This window comes from Zeugodacus cucurbitae, chromosome 6, assembly GCF_028554725.1.
Source record: "Zeugodacus cucurbitae isolate PBARC_wt_2022May chromosome 6, idZeuCucr1.2, whole genome shotgun sequence".
NCBI lineage: Eukaryota > Metazoa > Arthropoda > Insecta > Diptera > Tephritidae > Zeugodacus > Zeugodacus cucurbitae.
In genome coordinates, this window is record NC_071671.1 from 16,225,201 (window position 1) to 16,248,245 (window position 23,045).

A 23,045-nucleotide genomic window follows, 5' to 3' on the forward strand; every position below is an offset into this window, starting at 1 on the left:
CTAAATTTTATTACAGATTCTTCCGGGTTTTGTGGTGAGGGAATGACCCAAAATATTTCCCATCTTTGCTAATAACTAATCGGATCCTTATAGATGAAAAATTTTCATCTATTTACAGTATCACTTATTCAATCGAGAGGTCTATGTCATTAATAATTTATCTAATGGTGGCACAAGTTTTTCCAATACTCGTTCTCACCACTTATTGAACTAATGAGAAATTCAAATCCAGGTTCGTCCTTGATTTCATATTATTGTTACTAAGGATTTAGCACTTCATTTCATTTGTAATAACAAAGTTGGATGAAATGACTTTTATTTTTTTCTGCAAAACTCTTGAACTTTCCTAAACGAATATGGCTCGTTCAGAAAGTGCTTGTAAATATAAATGGAACTTAAAATCTTATGTTATGCGAAGAAAAATCGCATAGGAAGTCCTAAGATATGTAAAAATATTCTTCGACGTGGACTATTTGTTTGTTATTCATAGACGGTACTCTAACATAATCATTTGAATGAGTCATAAACGAGATTCCCTCCGTGGATAACAATTATCTGCAAATATTCTTCAAAGCGCATCGTAAACGATATAAAAGTGTAACAAATCGTCGAACAATACTTCAAAATGGTGACTGTATGTATATGATAGTGTTAAGTATGTAGTATTCCAACACAAAAAAATGTGTGGAACTTTGCTCGAAAATTTGAAAACACCTTAGAATACACATCATCCATAGACGGTCTACAAATACAGATTTGACTGATATTTTCATACAATTACAGTTAGTCTGCCTTTGAACTATACCGATCAAACTTATATAACGAATCACTCGCAAGGGGACACATGAGTTTGTTGTATTTACACCCACTAGAATCCATTACTTTAACTACTCACATTAAAAAAAAAATATTTTTTTTTGTGCGGGCGGAACATGTTTCACGGGGTATTACATATATTTTCGTTTATCTAACCATATATAATGCAGGTGACATTGGTAATTTGCTGAATGCTAATTGCAGTCATTTCAGTCACAAACAATGGTTATGAATTAAATGAGTAATTATTGCTTTTTGGCTTTGAAATAGAAAAGTACAAAATATAACTGTTAACAATTAAACAGTAAATTATATAAAAATGCATATCTACATACATATAGACACAAAATCATTGAAAACAATTATTTACAATCAAATAATTGCTTTTTGTTTCTTTCACACCTGATCTAGATTTGCGGTGTGGTTTATTTACTTTTTTTGTTGTATTGAATATACTCTGCGGCACACAACCACCACACTCAACGCTAAATAACACTCACGCTAAATAAATTTTTGAACTGCGAAATGAGGTAAAGTTTATCATTAAATCGATTTTCACACGTGCTTTCAAACTTTTTTTCAAAGATAACATATAAACAACGGTGAATATTTCTCAAATTTAACAGAACAACATTTTCAAAACTGATTTATAGCTTCTACACTTTTGCTGCGCACACTCCAACCGAACGGCCAACCGACAGCGACGCGCGTTATACGATTGTGAAACGTCCGCGCACTTTGGCTGTTCAATGAAAACTTCAGAGCGTTCGGCGGCGAGCGTTTGTTGGGGACTTATTTCGCCGCCGATGGCTGGCATGGAAATGGAGACCTTAGCCAATAATGAGTTGCAAACTTGCAAGTGCCGGTGAATGGAATCGTAAGTACTAGTTGCTTATAAAAGAAAATGCTATTTTTGCCAGTGAACATATATATGTATGGTATATGATAAATCGTTTGAAAACTCATAATCAGACTGAGTTTGAGAGTATTAAGTGGTTAAGTCGTGAGAATATGAGTGACTGTCCTAATGTATTTATAGCCCATTCGAATGTTTCAAGAGTGACTACCGTTATAATTGCAAATCAACACAAATAACTGCATATTGGAGAAGAGAGGAGATTAATTTATTCTCCGTTTGCAATGCAACAAAGTTCTTCCATTGATTCGACACAAGGGTTGATCTGGATTCACACCATTAAAGTGGTATAGTCGCTTGCATTCTACCTCTACGTCATATTATGCCAGTTCATTTGACTTATACCGGTTATTTGCTTGATTTGCTTCACTCACAATTTAGATATATTAGGTCGCTGGAGGGTAAAAAAACGGACAATATGAGGATTCTAGTGACGACCGTATAAATGCAAGTACCAAAGGATTTAACCTCTAAATAAGTATTCAAAAGTTTTCTCTGGGGTCAGAAAAAATATATGAGGTAAAGTTTCACGTGTAGATCGTCTTTCTTTTCTAAAACTGCTAACACTTACCGATCTTTAACAGGTTTAGATCGGCGAAATAACAGCCCTTGGTCGGATAAAATCCGAGTCAATTCCGGTATCGGTATCTTCATCATCCTCTGTTGTAGTAAGCTTGAGACGCAGTTTTCCTTTGAACAACAAGCCTTTGCTGTTTTTTCACATTACTTATAGAGTCATTGGAAAGTTCATTCAGCTTTTGGTTCCATATTATACCACTCTCAACGTCTAAAGATCTAAAAAGCATTTTTTAAACTAGTACATCTATCATCTCAAGATGTGGGTCATCGCATGTTACCTTTGTTTTCAGCTCTGCGTCAAATATTCGGACATGTCTAATGACGGACTAAAAGGGAGTATATTTTGTATGAAGATCGGGTGTGCTGATTCTTAATTGCTTACTATTAATTAGTTTGTGATAGTCGTTAGTCTTCTTCTTCAAATCTTTATTGGATTTCAAGGCTCATATATTTTCTTGTATTTTCGTGACTTCCAAGATAACCGAAAATGTCTACTGCTTCAAAATATGATAAAAGATTATACCGATGAGATTTAGTTCCGCTGTTCATATTTCCGCTAAAATCAAATTAGAAACGGTTACTCCAAGGGTTGACTACGTCTACTTCTTCTTCTTGACTGGCGTAGTCACCGCTTACGCGGTTATAGCCGAGTCCACAACAGCGCGCCACGCATCTCTCCTTTTGGCAGTTAGGCGCCAATTGGTAATACCAAGTGAAGACAGGTCCTTCCCCATCTGGTCCTTCCATAGGAGTGGAGGTCTCCCTCTTCCTCGGCTTCCACCAGCGGGTACTGCATCGAAAACTTTCTACTTTAAAACTGACTACGCCTACATTGAGAGTAAATTGTGGTTTTCTGGACGTTTAGAAGTAGGACTATAATCGTTCATAATACCCTCGGTAAAGAAATTGTGTGTCAAGCTTGCCTTACGAAATTTCTTAAATTTTCATACGAAATGTCTATATTTTTAACATGAAATACACATATAATAATAGGCGTGTTTTATTTGACCAGCAAATTAAGCTATTAGCTTATTTTGTATGGAAGACTTAGCCAACATAATTATGTTGGCTTGTCATAAGCTATCATAGCTTGTATATTGAACTAGATGCATTGCCAGTTCATCACTTTTTTTCATTCACAATAGTTTGGTTCTTTCTATAAAAAAGTAGTTGGCAATAGCGAGAAATCCCATTTTGACATATAAAAATGTAAACAAACAAAAATTTTAAATTCTATCGAACTTTATCCATATTTATTTTGACCATCCCGGATCGAATAATGCTTGTAGATTCCTTAAAAATCAGAATATTATAGAAAAGCGGTAAACAAAAGGAAATTTGATTTATAAATTCAACTTTTTTTTTCAAATAAATTACATTTCAGCTGAGAGTTCGGGGCCGCATTGCCAACACAATTCATTTTTAAGCGAAGATATGAAATAAGCTAAATCCGTTTTATTTGTCCATGATTTAGCTATTAGCTTGTGGTGGTCAAATAAAACACGCCTAATATATGCAAAGTAGATTCTCTGTTTTATATGTAAAGTTTATGAAATTTGTATGTAAACAAACATGTGTTGGCAACGCGGCGGCAGCAGAGTATCAACACTGTAATCAGCTGAGTAGAGATGAACGAATCAAACAAACAGAACTAAACATAAACAAAAATTTTGCGCAAAATTTCAACAATTTAAATGTTATTTCGGCATTGTTGACAAAATGATATATAAAATAAAAAAAATTAATTAAACTGCCCTATACGTGATAATTAATAATAAGACAGTGTATGTGATGAGATATTCCGATATTGTGAAATAACTGAAACTGCCTCATAATTCTAATACAATCGCCAAACGCATCGATATAAGAATAAGTTAAACTTAATATCAGTAAATAACAATATGCATAAAAAAATTATTTTATGTAAAATAGCGGTGGAGCTCAATAATACAGCGCAGCAGTTCAAAGAGTACACAAGAACTACATTGAATAGTTTTGAATGGAATGACAAAAAATGGAAAATGCTCTTTCCATTTCCCTCGGATATGCTTGAAAATCTGGATACACAATTGCATCATGCAATAGAAATAGAAGAGTTTAACGACAAAAATACGGAGGAAAAATTCCTAACTGTTACTTATCATAATAATAGAGCTACGCCTACATTGGAAGAGCAGTATATTCTATCAAATGTTTTCAAAAATTATAAGTCGCCAATAGGATTTACAACAGACACAGCTAATTTTACAGAAGACAATGAAGCTTCTGATAGTAAGCGTAATTTGTTGCAAGAATATGTCACTACAGCACTCTATGATGCGCTCTATCAAAAACATTATGAATCAAATAATACCTCCAAACAAAAACTGCCAATGCTACCCGATTGCTTTCGTCCAAAATTATGCGATTACCAGGCGCGTACAGTACATTGGCTATTACAGCGCGAAATAAAAGACTCGCGGTTTCCTAATTATTATACAAAACTCCAGGCACGCGATGGTGAAACAACAGTTTACAAGCATTTATTAAGTTGGCATATACAAGAGTCTGAACCAGCGCCAATTGAAATGCCACTTGGTGGTATACTTGCCGACGAAATGGGTTTAGGCAAAACGGTAGAGATGTTGGCGCTTATAGTATTAAACCAGCGCGTATTTTTACAAGAGCCTTCACGTGTAGAGCATGTATCCAGGGATGAGCCGGAAGAAAAACGCAAACGTCGTTCAACTAACTTATTTTGTATTTGTAATAAGAAAACAATGTCCAAATTACGTACATGTGAACGCTGTAAATACCAACAACATATCAATTGTGTTAATCGTTTCGATTTAGAAGGCATTGAGGAAAGTCACTACTTATGTCCCAGTTGTTGGTATATAACAACAAAAAACGCATTGCTACAAGCTGCCACCACTTTCATTGTAACACCAAACACAATTAAAACACAGTGGTTAGCTGAAATAAATAGACACATTAGACCGACGCTTAAAGTTTTCGATTACAATGAATTCGCGGCAGCCAATTGGATTAGCCCACAACAGTTGGCTACTTACGATGTGGTGCTAACCGATTACAGTGTGTTGCGCCGTGAGATTTATCACACCAGTGCTTATGTGTCCGAGCGTGTGACACGAAATGAGCAACGTTCAATGCGCCGGCTATCGCCATTACTTATGGTGGAGTGGTGGCGCGTATGCCTTGATGAAGCACAAATGGTCGAATCAAATGCTTCGAATGTGGCCGCCATGGTACGACAATTACCAGGTGAAACAACACAAAATAGTTTAATTATTTGCATTTATTTAATTTTTTTTTTCGAAATTAACAGCTATAAACCGTTGGGCCGTTACTGGTACACCCATACATCGTAGCATTGATGATTTGCGCGGTTTATTGGAATTCATTGGTTTCAATGAGCCCTTGACGCCAACAAGCGCTTGGAAAACATTAATAGATGATTTTGTTATGCGTCAAAATGCTGCAGGCGAATGCGTTAAAGCCGAGCTGACACTTGTCGATGTGTTGCAACGTTGCATGTGGCGCACATGTAAATCTAAGGTCGATGCAGAACTACAAATACCACCACAAACAGAGCAGGTGCATCGCATACGCTTGAGTAATTTGGAGAAATTATTTTACAACGAACAGCATGCGTTGTGTGAGAGCAGCTTCCAACATGTGCTGCATAAACATTTGGGTAGTGCTGAAGGCATATTAAAGATCTCGCCGAAAATAATGAAAATTGTAAGTGTGTTGGTTACAAATATAACTGTTTTTATATTGTTTTTTTGACAGATTTTGCAACCGCTTTTGAAGATACGTCAATCATGCATTATACCAGTTGTAAACACGGGCAGCGGACAACATAAAGGCTCCTCAAATGTGCAGCAAAAGCAATTTCTGCAGCCAAAGGACTTACACGCGCATCTCAAATCCACTAATGAGCTTGAGTGTAAGTCCGAATTGCGCACGATGGCTTCATCGTACAATGGTAAGTATGAAGATGAAATAATACCAGTTAAGATTATAAAAAAAAAATTATTAATTATTTAAATTTAAAGGTATGGCCGCAATATATTTTATAAAAGGAAATTATGAACAGGCGATCAAACACTATGAAAGTGTGTTGCGTTTGGCGCGTGACTATAAGGATATAAATATTACGTAAGCTAATATACTTATATAATATTTTGAATTTTATAATTGTAAATTAATACAACTTCTCACCATACAGTGTAGACAGTTTGCTGCAAATTCACGCATTGCACAACATACAACAAGCCTGTTACATCTCTCCCTCCAATGTCAAACAACTACCAGCCGACGTGCTGTCCAAATACGAGGAGGAATGCAATGCTTTAGAGTGGAAATATCTGGAACCCTATGCGAATACAATGATGACGTTGCAGACGACTTGTAGCACTGCTGCAGATACGCTTCAGAAATTAGAAACGAACCTCGAAGCACCACTATTAGAATTTACCAATTTGCTTGCCGATAAAATTAGCGAGCAAAAGGAAGAGTTTGCGATCGCTTTGTTGAATCGTTTTCACGATGAATTTGGCACCGCTTTTGGCGGCGGCCCAAAGTTGGAGCAATTGCAAAGCATATCGGGCATGTTGTACATACTGGTTATGTGGTATCAAAAAGTGGAGGCGGCGCAAAAGCATTTGAATGAGGAGTTTGAGAATTTGAAATTTTACACAATGCACGTAACGGTGCGGTCGAAAAACACACCCGCCATTTGGCGTGATATGACTAAATTTATACGCAGTGTCTACGATTGTCATCTCAGTGAAATATTAGTGAGTAAAAAAGTGTTTGCGCAAGCTATTGTACTAAGTAAAAATGTATATTTATAATTTTCCAAAATACACAGGACGATAACAAGGAACGTGAGAAAGAGAAAGCGAAGTTAAAGCCGAAGAAATCGAAACAAAGTTTGTGCAAGCTTTGTCAAATACGTGACGCGCTGAATGATTACGAATGTTTGCTATTCAATAAGGTCGTTGATGAAGCCACGAACATGACTGAGGGTTTGGAAAATCCTTCTTTCGAAGTAGCGTTAATCAAAGGTTATTATTTTTGTCTAAAAATTGTGTAAGTGTTGTTTAATATATTTTCTATTCCTGCTTTTCACAGTATTATTCGGCTTTGTACGCACGAAAACTTCTTTCCTGTGCTACTCACAACAAATCGACAAGCATTGGGAAGCCATTGAATGCCGTCAGCAGCTTTGTAAGAAGCTCATCAAATATTGGATCGAAATTGAATACACAGTAAAGGCGTACGATGAATTGGATATGTGTAAAATGCGTATTGCTCTCGCAGAAAATGAGGAGGAGAAGACACATTTCAAATTGCTGGATTATGAGGTTATTAGATTTGTTTTTTATTTTTATATTTTAAAATTTTGAGGTTATGAACTCTATTTTTTGATGCTTTTTTTACTTTTATTTTCTTTCTTATTTTAAAATGTTGATGTATGAACTCTATTTTTTAATTCATTTTATAACTTTTCTTTTATTCATTTCTATTTTTTAATTTTTGAGATTTGTTTTATAATCTATTTTATTATTTATATAATATATTATTTTTATATTTTAAATTTTGATGTTATGAGTTTTATTTTTAATAAATTTTAACTTTTTACCTTTATATGTTTCACTTCCTTTTTGCATGTTTAAGGTCTTCGATCTTCCTTATATATTTTTAAAATTATTGAATAAAAAATGTATATATAAATATAGTTGGGAATAGACATTTCTTATCAAAATCTCATTGTTACCGCAGCTGGACGATACTTTTGTAGAGCAGCAAATGAATCTTCACAATGCACAGCGACAATTTGCCATGAAACTAGCGCGTCTCAAGTATATCACACATTTGGAAGCAGATGCAGATACTGGGCCATGTCCAATTTGTCAATCTGAAGATGAAAATCGGGTAAGTTAGTTTGTAGTTTTTACAAAAAAATCACTTTTTTCGCTTTCCATTTACATATTTATATAAATTGCAATTTCCAGTATGCTGTATTGGAGTGTGGACACAATATTTGCCTCTTTTGTTTGCGCACCATACGTCAATATAATGCACATCAAAAGCTATGTTGCCCGATTTGCCGCAATCAACAGAGTTCAGAGAAGTAAGACTATATATATTTCTAACTATCATTAACTATATATATACATTTACCATCAATTAGAATTTATTACGTCACACGCACGGTCACAATCTCTGCGGAAACCAATATACAAGTCGTCGGCGATTATTCTTCCAAAATTACCTACATCGTACGCTTGATATTACAGCTGCAACGGGCACACGCTAAAGACGTGCAACCTTTAAAGATTTTAGTATTTTCACAATGGAAAGAAATACTGCATCCTATCTCTATGGCTTTAACGCAGAATGGCATACGCCATCGGCACAACTTGACTCCGCGCACCATAGACGAATTTAAGGTAGTATGTCTTTGTTTATTTGTTGTCTCTATTTATTATCAGACTTCTACAATTTCCTTTAGAATCCACAATTAGGCGTCACTTGTTTGCTGATGCCCTTGCACAAAGGCTGCAATGGCTTAAACCTTATAGAGGCTACACATGTATTTCTTGTCGAACCCATACTTAATCCTGGCGAAGAAGCGCAGGCCATTGGACGTGTGCATCGTTTCGGGCAGACGAGGTAGTTGTCCAAATATAATAAAATTACAAAATGTTGCAACTTTTAATTTATTCGATGCAGATCAACTACCGTACATCGTTTTATTGTTTGTAATACGATCGAGGAGAATATATTCAATGTGGTGAATGCTGGTAAACAAACTCAAGCGAATTGGGAATTCAAGCAAATGTCAGTGGAGAGCTTGCGGAATCTCTTTTATTTAGAAAATGACGTTAGCGAGGAGTATGTACCTAACGTAACGGAACCAATTGATGTTACGTAGTTATAAGGAGAACATTCCGAAACAATATCTGTTCGCATATAAAACATCGAAAATTCGATTTTCGAAAATACTGTAGAATTTTGATTCTTATACCGTTACTGGTTTCGTAAATATTTGTTAATACGAATTTGACGTACAAAAATTAGCTTGGAGTATGTGAGAACACAGCTCATCAACTATACGAATTATAGGATATACAAAATACAAGTGCGGAAAACCCCAAAAAAGCTGAAGAAGCTCGCTGTAAGCCCGTCACTAAATTATTTGTATTAACTGTATACTACAGTTATTCAGTATTTCTTTGTATAATATGTATACATTGAGTATACATTATTTTTACTACCAATAAATTTCATAATAAAATATATTTATATACTTATATATAAAACTTTGAAGTAGTAGATAGTTTCGTATATTTGGGAACCAGCATCAACAACACGAACAATGTTAGCCTCGAAATCCAGCGCAGAATCAGTCTTGCCAACAGGCGCTACTTTGGACTGAGTAGGCAATTGAACAGTAAAGTCCTCTCTCGACGAACCAAAAGCAAACTCTACAAGTCGTTTATCATTCCCGTCCTGCTTTATGGTGCAGATTCGGCTATAACCGGCTAAACGGTTGCAACGCCAATCACTTACATACATACATATATGTAGATATGATTCCTAGGATTATTGAAGAAAATATTAAAAAAGCACAGAAGTGAGAGTTTGCTGGGGTTTAAAAGCAAGGGTAATATGCAAGCTTTTGATTTTGTTTTCGAAAAATATGTTTTGATATATATGTATCCTTTAGGTGACCAAAGTTCGAACTTCGAAAAACAAATATATATATCGAAAAATACTGGACACCTATAGTATCTGTTCCTGTAATTAGGATTTTGGAGGCTAACTATGAGAATCCGAAAATGCAATTTTTTTTTAATTATGTCTAATCACCCAGAAAAAACGATTTTCACGTATGGTGTAATTATAATTTAAAAATATTTAACTCGTCATGTATCTGTTAGCAAAATCTGTAACGAATAATGAATTATTTTCTAAGTAACCATGCACCCATTATGAAATCAACCCAAGTAAGCCAGCACAAATGAAACTCACCACACACTGTGATACTTGTATTTGCAAGCTTCGTAATTTGCGTGACGATTCTCAAATGCAAAGAACCGTGAAAAACTAATTCGATTTAATTTCTCAATGAAAATTTGTGCAAAAATGTTGTGAATTTAGCAAGACCGATGCAGTTGCTTTGAAAAACGCATGAATTTTATGCATTAATTAAGTGAATATTAGTTCTGGAAACATACATATATATACTTTTGGCGCAAACGTAGCGCTTTGTGATGCTCCCCTGAAGTACATATTGCAGCAAAAATTACACACAAGCAAACAAATAATAAAATGGCATTGACCATAGTGAAATATCGTAAACCTGGGGCGGGTGAAACTAGCACAGCCGCTGCACCAACTCCAGCAATACTGATTAAAAGTAAATTGCAGTCACAACAGCAACAACAAATTGAAAAGGTAAATTTGTTGATTTCCAATCAGAAAATGCAGAATAGAATGCGCACATCCATATGCATACAACCGGGTGCTAACAAACGTATTTTGGATTGTGGAAGTGATTGCGCATTCGACATTAGTAACTTTTTGTGTGTTTTCTATTTCTGTAAGTGGCTAAAAAAAGATTTCGTGATTTAGCATATTTGTGAAAAAAGTTGCTATTTTTAAAAAGATAAACCAGCGAAGCCCTTAGTAGAATTCGCTGCATTCGGTTTGAAACTTTGCTATCTCAAAATTATTTTTCTGCCAGGGTTAACTAGTTACTTTTACATTAGTTTTATTCTTTTTCTTAAAAAATCATTTATTTAGTTTTGTGTTAATTGCTTTGTTGTTTTAAATAATTTTATAAACCACAGACATAATGGACTATAAATATCCTAAATTTAGATATGTGTGAGCACAATTAATATCGACAGTTATAAGAAAGTATGTGGTTTCAAAGAAGTCATATTAAAGTATTAATTTCTTTTTTGTCTATAGTATATTCCGATCTATAGAAACCATTATTTCCCCTAACAATAAGATTTTCTTTTTTGGTAGCAACAATAAATGCTATTTTTTAATTTAAAACTTAGTCTCATATTAAATATGAAGCTTTTTAGAATTACGAGTCATTTTATTCATCTTACGCATATTTGAATCTTGAAATGTTAATGGTATTGCAGCAAAATTCATTAATTTTTCTCTTACAATTTACTTAAACTAAAATATTTTGGTTTATCACTTTTATCAGTCGACGAAATGTGATTTTTAGAATTTTTAGTTTTTTTTTGTATTTTAGGAGAAATGTGGCAGCACTGACTCATATCTCCACGTTGTGCTATACTTTTTTCTTTTTCTATTAGAAAGAGACAGAGAGAGTGCTAATTTAAGCATTAAATTTAATTCACAAAATTTTTGGACAACGCGCTGCATTTTCATTTCTTCAGGTTTGTGGTGATTTTCAAGTGTTTGTGATAAAACTATTCGTCAAATAATTTCACAATATATAGGTGACAATATTAAATCATATTTTTGTTATTGTTGAAAGTGTACATATGTGCTGTAGCAACTAAAGAATTATTTAGAAAGCTGTAACATGTTGTAGCCGCGCTTTTGTCAGTGGCAAGGCCACAGCAGCAAAAATGTGGAAATGTTTGGGAAAACAGATAACATATAATATATAAATAGTCTATACATGATAAAATAAAATTGAATATAAATTCCGTAGCTAATTTGTTTTATTTCTTTAAATAGAAACCTATAATAAAATTGGGAACTGGTACAAATTTAATCATAAATAAAATACCTGCTACAATAAAGCCTGCCGTGATGAAGCGCAGCAGCTCCTCAATAATTGGTATGTATGCTAGCTAATATTTATAAATACTTACTAATTTGTTCTTTTAATTACTTACAGAACCTGCTTTTAAATCAACCAAATATTCACTGCAAACAATTGCCAGTGCTGGTACACCGCTAACGAGTTTTCAATGGCAACAGACCATAGGGGGTCCGGGTGGTACAACCATTACCACAACTCCAACCAAAAAGCAACATATTGGCGCTACGATCAGCTCACTACCGCCCAGCACAATTATACAAGCAAGCGGTGTTGGTACGGCTAACAGCACAAATGGTGGAATTGGTACAACGATTACGCCAACGGGAAATGCAACCACATTCAATGCCGTCACCACACAAGGCAATACAGTACAAGTGCGACGTCCAACAATTGTTATAAAACGTGAATTACCTAAGCGTACCATACGCAGTGTAACGCTTGAGTTGATCGAAAAGAATCCCTATGTGCATTTGGGTGTTTTCGAAAATCGTTTGCCGCTGATAAAGAATCTGCTTTGTAACACTGCTAATGTAACCGTGCTCGACTGTTATTTGACTTTAAAGAAGTTGCGTCAGAATGAAGAATTCTCGCTACTAGCGGAATACTTTGAGTTGAGTGAAGGCGAAGTGCAGCAGATATTTGCGCGCACTGTTGTTAAATTGTCGCGTTTTATGCGTCTTTTGGTGCGTTGGCCTGAGAGCAAACGGTATTATGATCGTCATAAAAATTTGCCTTTTGCCTTCCGTTCGAGTTTGTCACATGTACAGTCGTTGATTGAATGTGTCGAGACAGATATGCAACGCCAAATGCAAAATGATTGTAACAATTACAAATTCATTTTCAGCATTACACCAAATGGTGAGTTCATTAAATATTATTAAAAACAGCAGTAATTTATACGACATTTCGTTTTTTACAACAGGCATTATTTCGTATATTTCGGAAGCTTTTGTTGGTCATCACGACGATATAACGGTATTCAATGCATCTAACTTTCAAGATGTAATACCAAAATACCTTTCCTTGGTCGCCGATCCTGGCAAAGCAGTACGTCGCAAGCGAAAACCTAAACATGCCTCAATCAGCAATTCATTGCCATCAAGCGGCAATGCCGAAACTGATTCCACCACCGATTCGGCAGATGAATCAGCGGACGATATTGAAGTGGATGATAGTGAAGACAGTCAAACGCTTAGCCGTTATGCGGCATCACGTGTAGCCGCCGAATTGGCCTCCCACCAAACAATGAATATTGTAAAGAGCGAATTGACATCGCGCAAAGTAAAAGACTTCAGCATTCCGACTATGCGTGTGCGTGAACCGGTCTGTCGACAACAAATACGCCATATGATCTACACACTGCGTGAATTTAAACTATTACAACCGTATGCCATACAGGAGCCAATCATTTTCCAATATCTCAATGAGATATTAACCGTAGCATCGGCGCTCACAAATATGCAGCGGTAGAAGTGTGGTGGCTAAGACATATTTACGCGTAATTGGCATGTAGTTAGGATAAAGCAAATGAAAAGCAAAGTAGGAAAGAAAGACGCAGATTACAAGCGTGTGCAGTTGTAAGTTTGCTGTGACACGCTTCTGAATTTACGCTTAAACAATTGACGAGTAGTTTGTCGACTAGCATGCTTTGTTGGCTAAGGGAATTTTGGCGGCGTGGGCAAGTTGTATCGTGCGCTTCATAAAAAAATAAAAACAAAATATTCCATTTGCCTTGCATCCGTGCAACTCAACGACAATACCAACTACTCAATTCAACTAAGTAATAAAACAAACGGTTGTTTATGGGTACATAGTTTTAAGATTTCTAGTTTATAAACATTTTAATTTGGCGCATGTGCAACGAAAGTTTGCTATCTCATTTATAATGGAATTTATGTTTGCAAACAAATTGAAGAAAATAGCAAAATAAATAAATTTCAATCGCGCACAATTGCTTGGCACAGCAGCACTTTCGTATTTATCAAAGCACCAACCAAAATGAGCAATAGCAACGGCGGTAGAAAATATATTACATATGTACATATGTATAACAACAAATTATATCTATAAAATATTAATGAAACTAGTAAGCAAGTGTAAACGAGTAGTGCGTCAAAATTCAATATGTGTGCAATACTTACTACTGCTTTATTGCTTTAGGTGCGCACCAGCATATCAGCACGTTTTTTTGCATTGTTAGTGATAGAAAAATAGATTTTGTATTAAGAAATTCTCACGCATGCTGAGAAAATTGTATATATAAAAAAATGTAAGCATCATTTGCATATTATAAACTTATCAAATTTGTATATAACTTATACATACATTGATTAACAATAATTTCCGAAGTTCGCCGTTTTTTTAAACTTTGAATAAAATAAAAAAAATTAATAAAAAAAAAATGAAATGCTGATGGTGTGCTATAACGCCAGTATCGGACACATATTGAGTTTTTTCCCCCCCAAATGAGCGTGTGATCCGCACATTGTAATCATTGTCTTATTTTTTCCGAAACTAAAAAATAAATTTATTAAAAAATCTTTAAAAAAAAGTATTATTATTAAATATTTCGAGTAGTTCAAATGCTGCTTTTATTCATGTTTATTTTTGTTATATTGTGTTGAACTAAAATTATTAATTTTATTATTAAAATTTTATTTTTTTAATTAATTTATTTCTTAATTAATTTAATTTTTTTTACTAATTTAATTTATCTCTTTTATTAATTTTTTTATTAATTTAATTTATCTCTTTTTTATTAATGTATTTTATTTTTTTATATTTATTCTGTTGTTATTATTTTTATTAATTTATTTTAATTTTTTAAATTCTGTTTTTATTATTATTTTTATTAATTTAATTTATTAATTTAAATAATTTATTTTTATTAATTTCGTTGATTTTTTTTTTGTCAATTTAATTAATTTTTTTATTAATTTAATTTTTTTATATTAATTTATTTTTTTTATTAATTTATTTTAATTATTATTTATTTATTTAATTTTATTTTATTTTTTATTAAAATTTGATTGAATATTTTTTGATTAATTAATTTAATTTTTATAATAATCTATTTAAATTTTTTATTAATTTAATTCAATATTTTTTTAAATTAAATTTAATTATTTTTAGTTTTACCTTCATTTAATTTTTTTATTATTAAAACAGTTTCATCGTATTATTTTCATACTTTTACAACTTTTACATTAAACTTATTTTTATTATTATAATTACACTTAGCGTATATTTTTATTGTTATTATTATTTTTAATTTAAACCACTTTTATTTTTTATCTAAACTTCTTTTTATACCACAACACAATAATCCTCCTTCACTTTACTGCATTTTCAGCTATCCTGCCATAACCCACTATCCACTATAACAATACTAAAAACAACAACAACATCATAAAAATTCACCTCATTATGCGAAAGTTTTTGCTACTCACCACCACTTAATGCTAATTTGCCCAACAGTAAAGTTATGACTTAATAAGCAACTTGCAACAGAGTGAAATTTGTTGCTGTTGTTTGGTGTGCTGTACGATTTATGTGAGTTGTTGTCGACATTAATTTCTCACTTTTACCATTTAGTAGTTAACATGGCTTTGTAGTCATTAGTTGTTTATGCAATTTTGTATAATCGTGTAATAATTATTGAATTTACAAAGTTTAAGTTGCGCTGAATTGGGGTTTCTTTTAATTCAGCGCATATTCATTTACAACAACGATACGGTACATCAATTTAGCTCCTCTTTTCCAACGTAGCATGAATTCAGCGATTCAGGAACTAATTCAGCGGCTGCATTATGAAATCTATTAACAATTCATCTATAAAACGGTAAATTCAGGGCCTAAGACATCGCTAAATTGACATCAAGCCTATAATATTTATTAATTCTAACTTATATAGTGAGCTGAATACTATTTTGCTTCATTGAAAATTGAATTTAGCTTGAAAAAATTATAATTCAGCTGCGAAAAATTAAAAAAATATGTACCTTTGTACTGTATACAGTCAATTAATTTAATTCAGCTCATCAAAATTGCGATTCAGCTTAATAAAGTTTTAAATCAGCAACATTCTATTAATGGCATTTATACCAGTAAACTACATTAATTAAGAAAATTGAATTCAGCTTAATAAAAAACCAATTCAGTTGGGTTAAATTCAATTCAGCTTCTTAAAATTTTAATCCAGCGGCATAAGATTAAAAGCATTTACACAAGTGAACTGCATTCATTAATCAAATTCTAATTCAGCTTAAAACATTCAATTCAGCTACGTTAAATCCAATTCAGCGGCATAAGATTAAAAGCATTTACTTATGTAAACTGCAGTCATTAATAAAATTCCAATTCGTGTTAATAAAATTGCAATTCAACTTCAAAATTCAATTCAGCTGCGTTAAATCCTATGCAGTTTAATAAACTTTAAGTCAGCGGCATAAGATTAAAAGCATTTACACCAGTAAAATGCATACATTAAGCAAATTTAATTCAGCTCAATAAAATTCCAATTCAGCCGCATTAAATGCAATTCAGCAATTAAAATTTTAATTAGTGCGTGCAATTTAATATTTCCATACTTCGCATTTTTAATAGACACTCTAATCTAATGCACTTCATAACGTTTTCTTATCCGATTACAATCTTTTCCATAATTACTCTGGTTTTTATATGCCCTCATTTGCTTCACTTGCGTAATTACTGCAATACTGCAATTTTACGCAAGTATTTATCTCCAATAAGTATTGTTTTTGTTCTACTATAATCTAAACAAGTGCTTCGGCCCCAACTGTTGGTCATCATTAGGCGTCAGCCGGTGGTTTGCATTACCTTACACGCACACACCCATATGCTCCCCTAAGATAAGTACATTTGTCTGTTTGTATGTATTTGCTTTTTTTTGCATGCATTTAGGTAAATATGCGGTCCGTTTGCAAATAGCCAGCGAGCGAGTATCTGGAAAACTTTTCGAAACTAATTAAAACGATAAGAAGTTGAGGAAAAAAATAAATTGTGTAAAAAGGGAATCGTTTACTGCTTCCTTGGTCAGCGCTAAAAGTTGGGAATTTTTTTTTGTATATAACTTTTCTATGCTGAGAGTCCTTAACGATGTATATATACGTATATATATCACCGAGTTGTTGACCGAATGTGCGAGTTCTAAATCGCTTGGAATGAAGTTATTAGAAACTTAAGGTGGAAAATTGTTAATTTAAATGATTATGGTTTTCAACTATAGCGAAGTGTATCTCAGGGTAGTGAAGAGATTATTGATATCTGTGCTAATATACATATGTATGATCGAAGTGTTTCTTTCTGTTCTCACATAAGTAGATATGGTACAAATATTTCACCATTCTTGTTAGTGTAAGGGATACCGTCCTGAATATGGAGATCAAGAAGGATGACACGAGTATCCTCATCGGTGATCACATCTTTGCTAAGATCATTGCTGACTCTAAGATTGGCTGTTCGTTCAATGTTGTTTATTTTGCTATACTGGAGTCGACAGTGAAAATAGAATGAAAACCGTAAACCTGGTAAATGTAGAGAACTTTATAAACGTCGCAGGGATTCGATCTGAAGCAATAGCTTCCGTCATTTAGAAGGAAAGCTTAGCCTATAAACCAATGAATGGGAATAAATTCGAGGGAAACTCAAGATGCAAAGCTGTAAGGCTTATAATACAGGCTAATGACAAAACGAAATGAGTCTGCTACGTAAGTTTGAATATAGAAATTGTCCTCGGACTTCCCAAGTAAAGCGAGTACCAAGATCTCCCCATGACAATCGAGCCTATGTAACCGGAATAGACTCGAATTTTTACCCAACAGAAATTATTTGCCGCTACTATGACAATAACTGAATCCGAACAACTACATAAGTAGAGATTTTGAAGAAAGTCTGAAGAAAGACATCGTCTTCAAAATACATGGACCTGGTACCAAGTTCTGTAGTTAGTATTTAAGTAGTCAGCAGCAATTAACGGAAATCTAGAATGAAGTAAGATTGTGAAACTTTTGCCAGAATTGAAACGAACTGTTCAACTTCCACAGTAATACTAAACATAGTCGTCCACTTATTTCCGGCATGACTCCACGAACCAGTGTATTTTTCTTTCAAAAGCTCCCCAAAAAAGTAACCGTTCCTTAATTACGCTTAATAGAAATGAACAAATACCTGAGTTCAACTCCTCCACTGAACTCCAGTTATTGGCTTAAACCGTAACAACAGAGAAGTTTGCTACACACACTCAATCAATTTCACAAGCCTGGAAAAAGATGCGAAGCCCATGGGTCTGCTAATGGACCAGGACAAGTAGAAAGACCTCCTGTCATCAAACAAAGGATTATTATCTTACAAAACCAAAAACAAAGTTTTATAAGTCATTCATCATACCCGTCCTGATATATGTAAGTGCGGATGCATGGACGATGACTACAACGATGAGCACTTATTAGGAGCGTATGGGAGAAAAGTTCCGGAGGATTTTTGACCCTTTAAGCGTGGGCGAAGGTTAGTACCAGATTCGACGTAGTGACGAGCTGTATCCGGCTGCACTGGCTTGGGTATATCGCCGAATGGAAGTATATACTCCAGCACGTAAAATGTACGATCCGGTGCCGCCTAGCAACTGACGAGGAAAAGGACGATCTAAGCTCAGGTGGATGTAGATCTGAGGAAACTTGAAATCTCCAACTTGAATGCAGAGGCGACTGGCTTATTGAAGCGGTCAAAACCGACACCGATTGTAGTGTCAACTTGACGATGATGTGTTCAACTCCTTTTTCAGCATGGCATGCAGATACTATATTGTAAAATTTAAATATGAAAAATATTGTTAATTGCTTTTCATTAAAAAAATTCTGCACTCATTCGTTTTATGAATTTCATGTACAGCATTCATAATCCAGTTTGGACGCAAGCTTTGGCTATCTTCATGTGCATCTGTCGCCAAACACACGTATTGTATGTACTTGTCCCCACACACTCTTACATTCATAAGCGATTTCGGCGTCGTATAGACCGGAATTCCGCGTGTACACTTATTGTTCTTCGCACTTCATCTTCGGTTGTTGTTGTTCAGGTTGCCACTCCATTCTGTAGGGTTGAAGGACATGCAGTTTCATTGATTTGCACTGGCTGTATTGAGAGATATTGAGTCATGTGACTGTTGGTAACATACATATGTACATATATGTATATATATATTATATCTATAGGCATGTACAAATAAATAAATATATGTATTCGGTTAAGTCCCCATTGTAACTGTTTATCGCGTAGGTAATTTCCGTGCGAATGATTTTGAATGTATGTATATAACTGAGGTGGGAGGTGAATCTCAAAATACGAAAACGTTCCGATAAATACTACTTTAAGTAAAGAGAATTTACACGATTCCAACTTGGGTTCCGGTCACCGCGGAAACGCTGGAAACTGCAGAGCGGACCAGCTTGCAATGGAGGGTACCCTCGCAACATTGATGTCGGAGTAAAAGCGGGAGGGTAATCCATGGTTCCACTTGCGCTAGAGCGCTGGATACACTGACTTCGCGTGAGGTCGCCAATCACTGGACAACAACTAGCACTCGTACCGTTGCGAGGTCTTTCTGGCGCGCGGGGTACCGTAAAGGGTCCTTCAAACTGAAAGTTCATCTCGCCGCAGTCATTGTTGTGTTCAATAGGTACACATGTGGTGAGGTTAGGGATCAAGACAGACACAAGTTGCCAGTTGAGGGAAGGCGAAGAGGAATAAACCAAACACTTCCTCCTTCAATGTCCAGCATTCGCCAGACTAAGGTTAAAACACCTCGGAAGTATTAGCCGACTTAAGGACTTTGTAATAGAATCCAAGCGCTGGTCCATTCTTGATGGTTCCTGTATGCGGGAGGAGTATTTGGGTGTCACAAAGCACAGTCGAAGCTACCTAAGTGAGATTCTCTGCAGTTGCAGAGATCTACACCTTGATCTAACCTAACCTTTATGCAATTAGGCGTCGCTTATCCAATAATGCCCAAAATGTTTAGATCACACCTTGTGAAGCCCAGGAAAATGCTTTCCGGACGGTAGGAATGACTTTTTAGAAACAGGGTGTCGAAGGACGAGACGTCCACTGTTATGACACGAATAATCGGTGGTCTTTCAAAACAAGATCGGGGATGGGGGAGATGGGAAGTGTCACCGCATCCAGTACGCAAGCACTCTTTGACACGGCCGATTCCACATATGGTCAAAACCAAAGTACAAGTCTGGTTCAGCTGAAATTTTGATATTAGCCGTCTACGAAAAATACCGACTTTTCAAATAATAATCGAACAGCCCTCGTACATTTACACATCGGAGTATGCATATGTGCATCCATGTACCATTTTTTTCCATGCAACAATACGACGAAGCAAGCAAAATGAGAGCTTTGTTGGTCCATCACATTGGAATAAAATGTCGAAATTCGTCAATGTCCAGATGATTGGGTGGCCGAAGTGTGTGTTGACTCAGTGGGTGTATACAGTGACTATGATTGCTGCTTTGATGGATCGGAGTTTAAAAAGTCTCCTTCTAAAGGATTTTATTCGCATAAAAACAACTAACTGATCGCATGATTATAGAACATTTTGCTGATAATGATTTTTACAAAGCTGAGATGTACTTAATGGTAACAAAATTAGAAGCATTTTAAAGCTATGTTGTCCACAAAGGGTTTGTTAAGAGAGTAAAACTGGAGTGCCTATTGTAACGTTAGATTTTTAAGAGGTTTTGGAACACTATAAGACGATTCGCAGAGTTCAAATATTATAACCGACCGAAGGGCTTAAGATATGCTGACAATATCCCCGATGATTTACTTGCGGAAGAATCAAATAAAAAACCTCTTCGGAGATGCTCTTCTCGTATTATGTAAAAATTTTCATTGAATCAAAACACTGTCCGCTGTGTTCGCTGAAGCATTGTTTCAATCAAGTTGACCATTAAGAGCGCCGATTACGAGGATGTTTACATTCATATCCCTTTGAATTTGATAACACGGCTGGCAGAGTCCATCGTTCAACATATTTGTAAGTAAACAGCACGTATGTACAGACCTTGTAGAGATATTTTACATAAACTGTTATAAACTCCTAACCAGTATGCTTTCCAAAATGTGTGACGATTCGAACAACTACTGTTATAACATAATCAAATGGAGCTATTGGTTCCATCACTTTGTTACACCCTCTCTTTCTTTTTCTCTCTGCCTCTCTCTCTCTATCTATGTATATGTGACATACTCCTCTTGATACTGCTTTTCGTAAAATGTAAGAATTCCCTACAGGATATTTTCTTCCAAATGGCAGAGAAAGAAATAATAACGTAGACAGATTTTGTATTTATTCCGACTGCAGCATAGATTTTCGAATGTATTCGAGTACTAGTCACACCAAACAGCGGACTGCCTACCTCGTAACGTTGCGATCGACCACAACACGTACGTGGTGGGATAGAAAGAGGGCGAAATGTGTGAGTATGAAGAGCTTGAAAACATGGCCGACAACTGGCTGGGTAGTGCTCGAAAATCTTATGAAAAGAAGGTTTCAAGACCGGAGCATTCTCATGTGGGAACCAAGGTGGTATTCTGATCACTAATGTCCAGGGCATACTGGGTTAATGGAGGGAATACTTCTTAAACCTGCTGAATGACAATGTAAATGAGATACCAGAAGATGGCGAATCCGATTTCCCAAAGGATGACGATGGAATGGATGTTCCACGGCCCGACTATGAAAAAATTCGAATATCAATTAACCGTTTGAATAACAACGGCGGCGGGGCCGATGGATGGATGGATTGCCGATTTCAATAATAAAAATACGAGGTCCTATCGAGCATACTGAGTGAAATATGTCTGAATTTGGTATCCTGCAAAACTAATACGGCTGTGTAAACTGACGTTAAGAAACATTAAAAGCTTCTTCAGTATCGGGAAGGAACTCTACAAGTCGTTCTATACCAAATGAGGTTTCAGACAGGTACCTTGGAGTTTCGAGAGAAAGGTTTTGCGGAAGATGAGTTATGGTCCTTTGAACACAATGAGATGTACAATTTATTCATCATTGACATAGTACAGCGAATAAAACAGACAGCGGCCACGCTGGTTGGGTCATGTTGTCCGAATGGATGAAATGGAGTGATTTGTTGCAATACCCGTTTATACGTTCTCGTATCTCTTTTTTTGATCAGACTTGGTCAGTACCTTTAAAGCGTAATTGAAAGCATTCAGCGACCTTGTTGGGTACTGTTGTTCACGCCGATAGTACGCGGTGAAACTTGATTCGTAAAACAATGAAATTTAAAGCTTCTTCGTCTTATTGGAGGTTCAAACTGAAAAAATATATTGAAATAGTAATTCTCTCAAATAGATCAAAAAACGAATCACCTACTAATAATGAATGAAGACAACTGAGCAGATTTCAATTTCTATGTAAATTGTGAACCTTAGCAACTAACAGAAGACTCGTAAAGCAACGCACAAATTCGTTGGAAATATCAAATATCAAAGAAAAAAGCATCCGCTGCTTTAAAATGCAATTAATTCATTCACCTTTTCGCATCACTGACAGATGCACATGCGACACACAGACAACGTCTACAAAATGAAATTGCCAAATGAAAACTTAAAAAATGCATTAAAATGTTAAAATGGTATGCAAAATAAATGAAAGCGAATAAAACGAGCGCAGCTTGCATTTCGAAGCATACATATAGGTGTGGAACAGCGCACAAGCCAGCGCGCATAGCATACTTTTAGTTGCACACAAAAACATACACACTTAGTTGGAAGGCTAATCTGTGGCCGGTTGTTTGTGCGAAGGAGTTTTTTATTAATTTCCAACGATCCAAAGCGCTGACC

At 35.1% G+C, this 23,045-nt stretch overlaps 3 protein-coding genes across 16 annotated transcripts in view; 2 read left to right on the forward strand and 1 right to left on the reverse strand.

Annotated features, from left to right (window-relative positions):
* Positions 1–1,613, reverse strand: part of LOC105213245 (bcl-2-related ovarian killer protein) — a 40,755-nt gene extending 39,142 nt beyond the window's left edge. For 5 of the 12 annotated variants that reach the window (XM_054233125.1, XM_054233123.1, XM_054233122.1 and 2 more), the window contains exon 1: positions 1,317–1,613. The gene's annotated coding sequence lies outside the window, so the exon portion shown is untranslated. Of the gene's footprint in view, positions 1–1,151; positions 1,171–1,218 lie in introns of those variants that run through there. The other 7 variants (XM_054233126.1, XM_054233120.1, XM_054233124.1 and 4 more) reach the window with 6 other exon arrangements.
* A 2,265-nt stretch (positions 1,614–3,878) lies between these two features.
* On the forward strand, positions 3,879–9,648 carry LOC105213246 (E3 ubiquitin-protein ligase SHPRH). The gene is made up of 12 exons (XM_011185932.3): positions 3,879–5,575; positions 5,640–6,055; positions 6,107–6,302; positions 6,373–6,475; positions 6,546–7,116; positions 7,191–7,386; positions 7,454–7,686; positions 8,105–8,257; positions 8,338–8,456; positions 8,517–8,775; positions 8,838–8,998; positions 9,059–9,648. The coding sequence occupies exons 1-12, from the start codon at positions 4,213–4,215 to the stop codon at positions 9,258–9,260; spliced, it is 3,972 nt and encodes a 1,323-aa protein (XP_011184234.1). The 5' UTR covers positions 3,879–4,212; the 3' UTR covers positions 9,261–9,648.
* Positions 9,649–10,355: 707 nt separating this feature from the next.
* LOC105213247 (uncharacterized) lies at positions 10,356–14,700 on the forward strand. 3 transcript variants are annotated; one of them, XM_011185933.3, is made up of 4 exons: positions 10,356–10,786; positions 12,062–12,164; positions 12,225–13,007; positions 13,072–14,700. In XM_011185933.3, exons 1-4 carry the CDS (start codon positions 10,661–10,663, stop codon positions 13,617–13,619), a joined length of 1,560 nt encoding a protein of 519 aa, XP_011184235.1. In that variant the 5' UTR covers positions 10,356–10,660; the 3' UTR covers positions 13,620–14,700. The 3 variants fall into 3 exon arrangements, with proteins under 3 accessions (XP_011184235.1, XP_011184236.1, XP_011184238.1); XM_011185934.3 differs by lacking the exon at positions 10,356–10,786 and adding an exon at positions 11,601–11,754; XM_011185936.3 differs by lacking the exon at positions 10,356–10,786 and adding an exon at positions 11,797–11,817.
* The last annotated feature ends 8,345 nt before the right edge of the window (positions 14,701–23,045 follow it).

What these genes read in the sequence shown, in the direction of transcription:
- LOC105213247 (XM_011185933.3), top strand. Translation starts at nt 10,661, where the DNA reads ATGGCATTGACCATAGTGAAATATCGTAAACCTGGGGCGGGTGAAACT. An exon ending in AGCAACAACAAATTGAAAAG is followed by an intron (nt 10,787 to 12,061) that starts GTAAATTTGTTG and finishes TTCTTTAAATAG; the next exon opens with AAACCTATAATAAAATTGGG. An exon ending in TTTCAGCATTACACCAAATG is followed by an intron (nt 13,008 to 13,071) that starts GTGAGTTCATTA and finishes TTTTTACAACAG; the next exon opens with GCATTATTTCGTATATTTCG.
- LOC105213246 (XM_011185932.3), top strand. Translation starts at nt 4,213, where the DNA reads ATGCATAAAAAAATTATTTTATGTAAAATAGCGGTGGAGCTCAATAAT. An exon ending in CGAAGTAGCGTTAATCAAAG is followed by an intron (nt 7,387 to 7,453) that starts GTTATTATTTTT and finishes TGCTTTTCACAG; the next exon opens with TATTATTCGGCTTTGTACGC. An exon ending in GCACCATAGACGAATTTAAG is followed by an intron (nt 8,776 to 8,837) that starts GTAGTATGTCTT and finishes AATTTCCTTTAG; the next exon opens with AATCCACAATTAGGCGTCAC.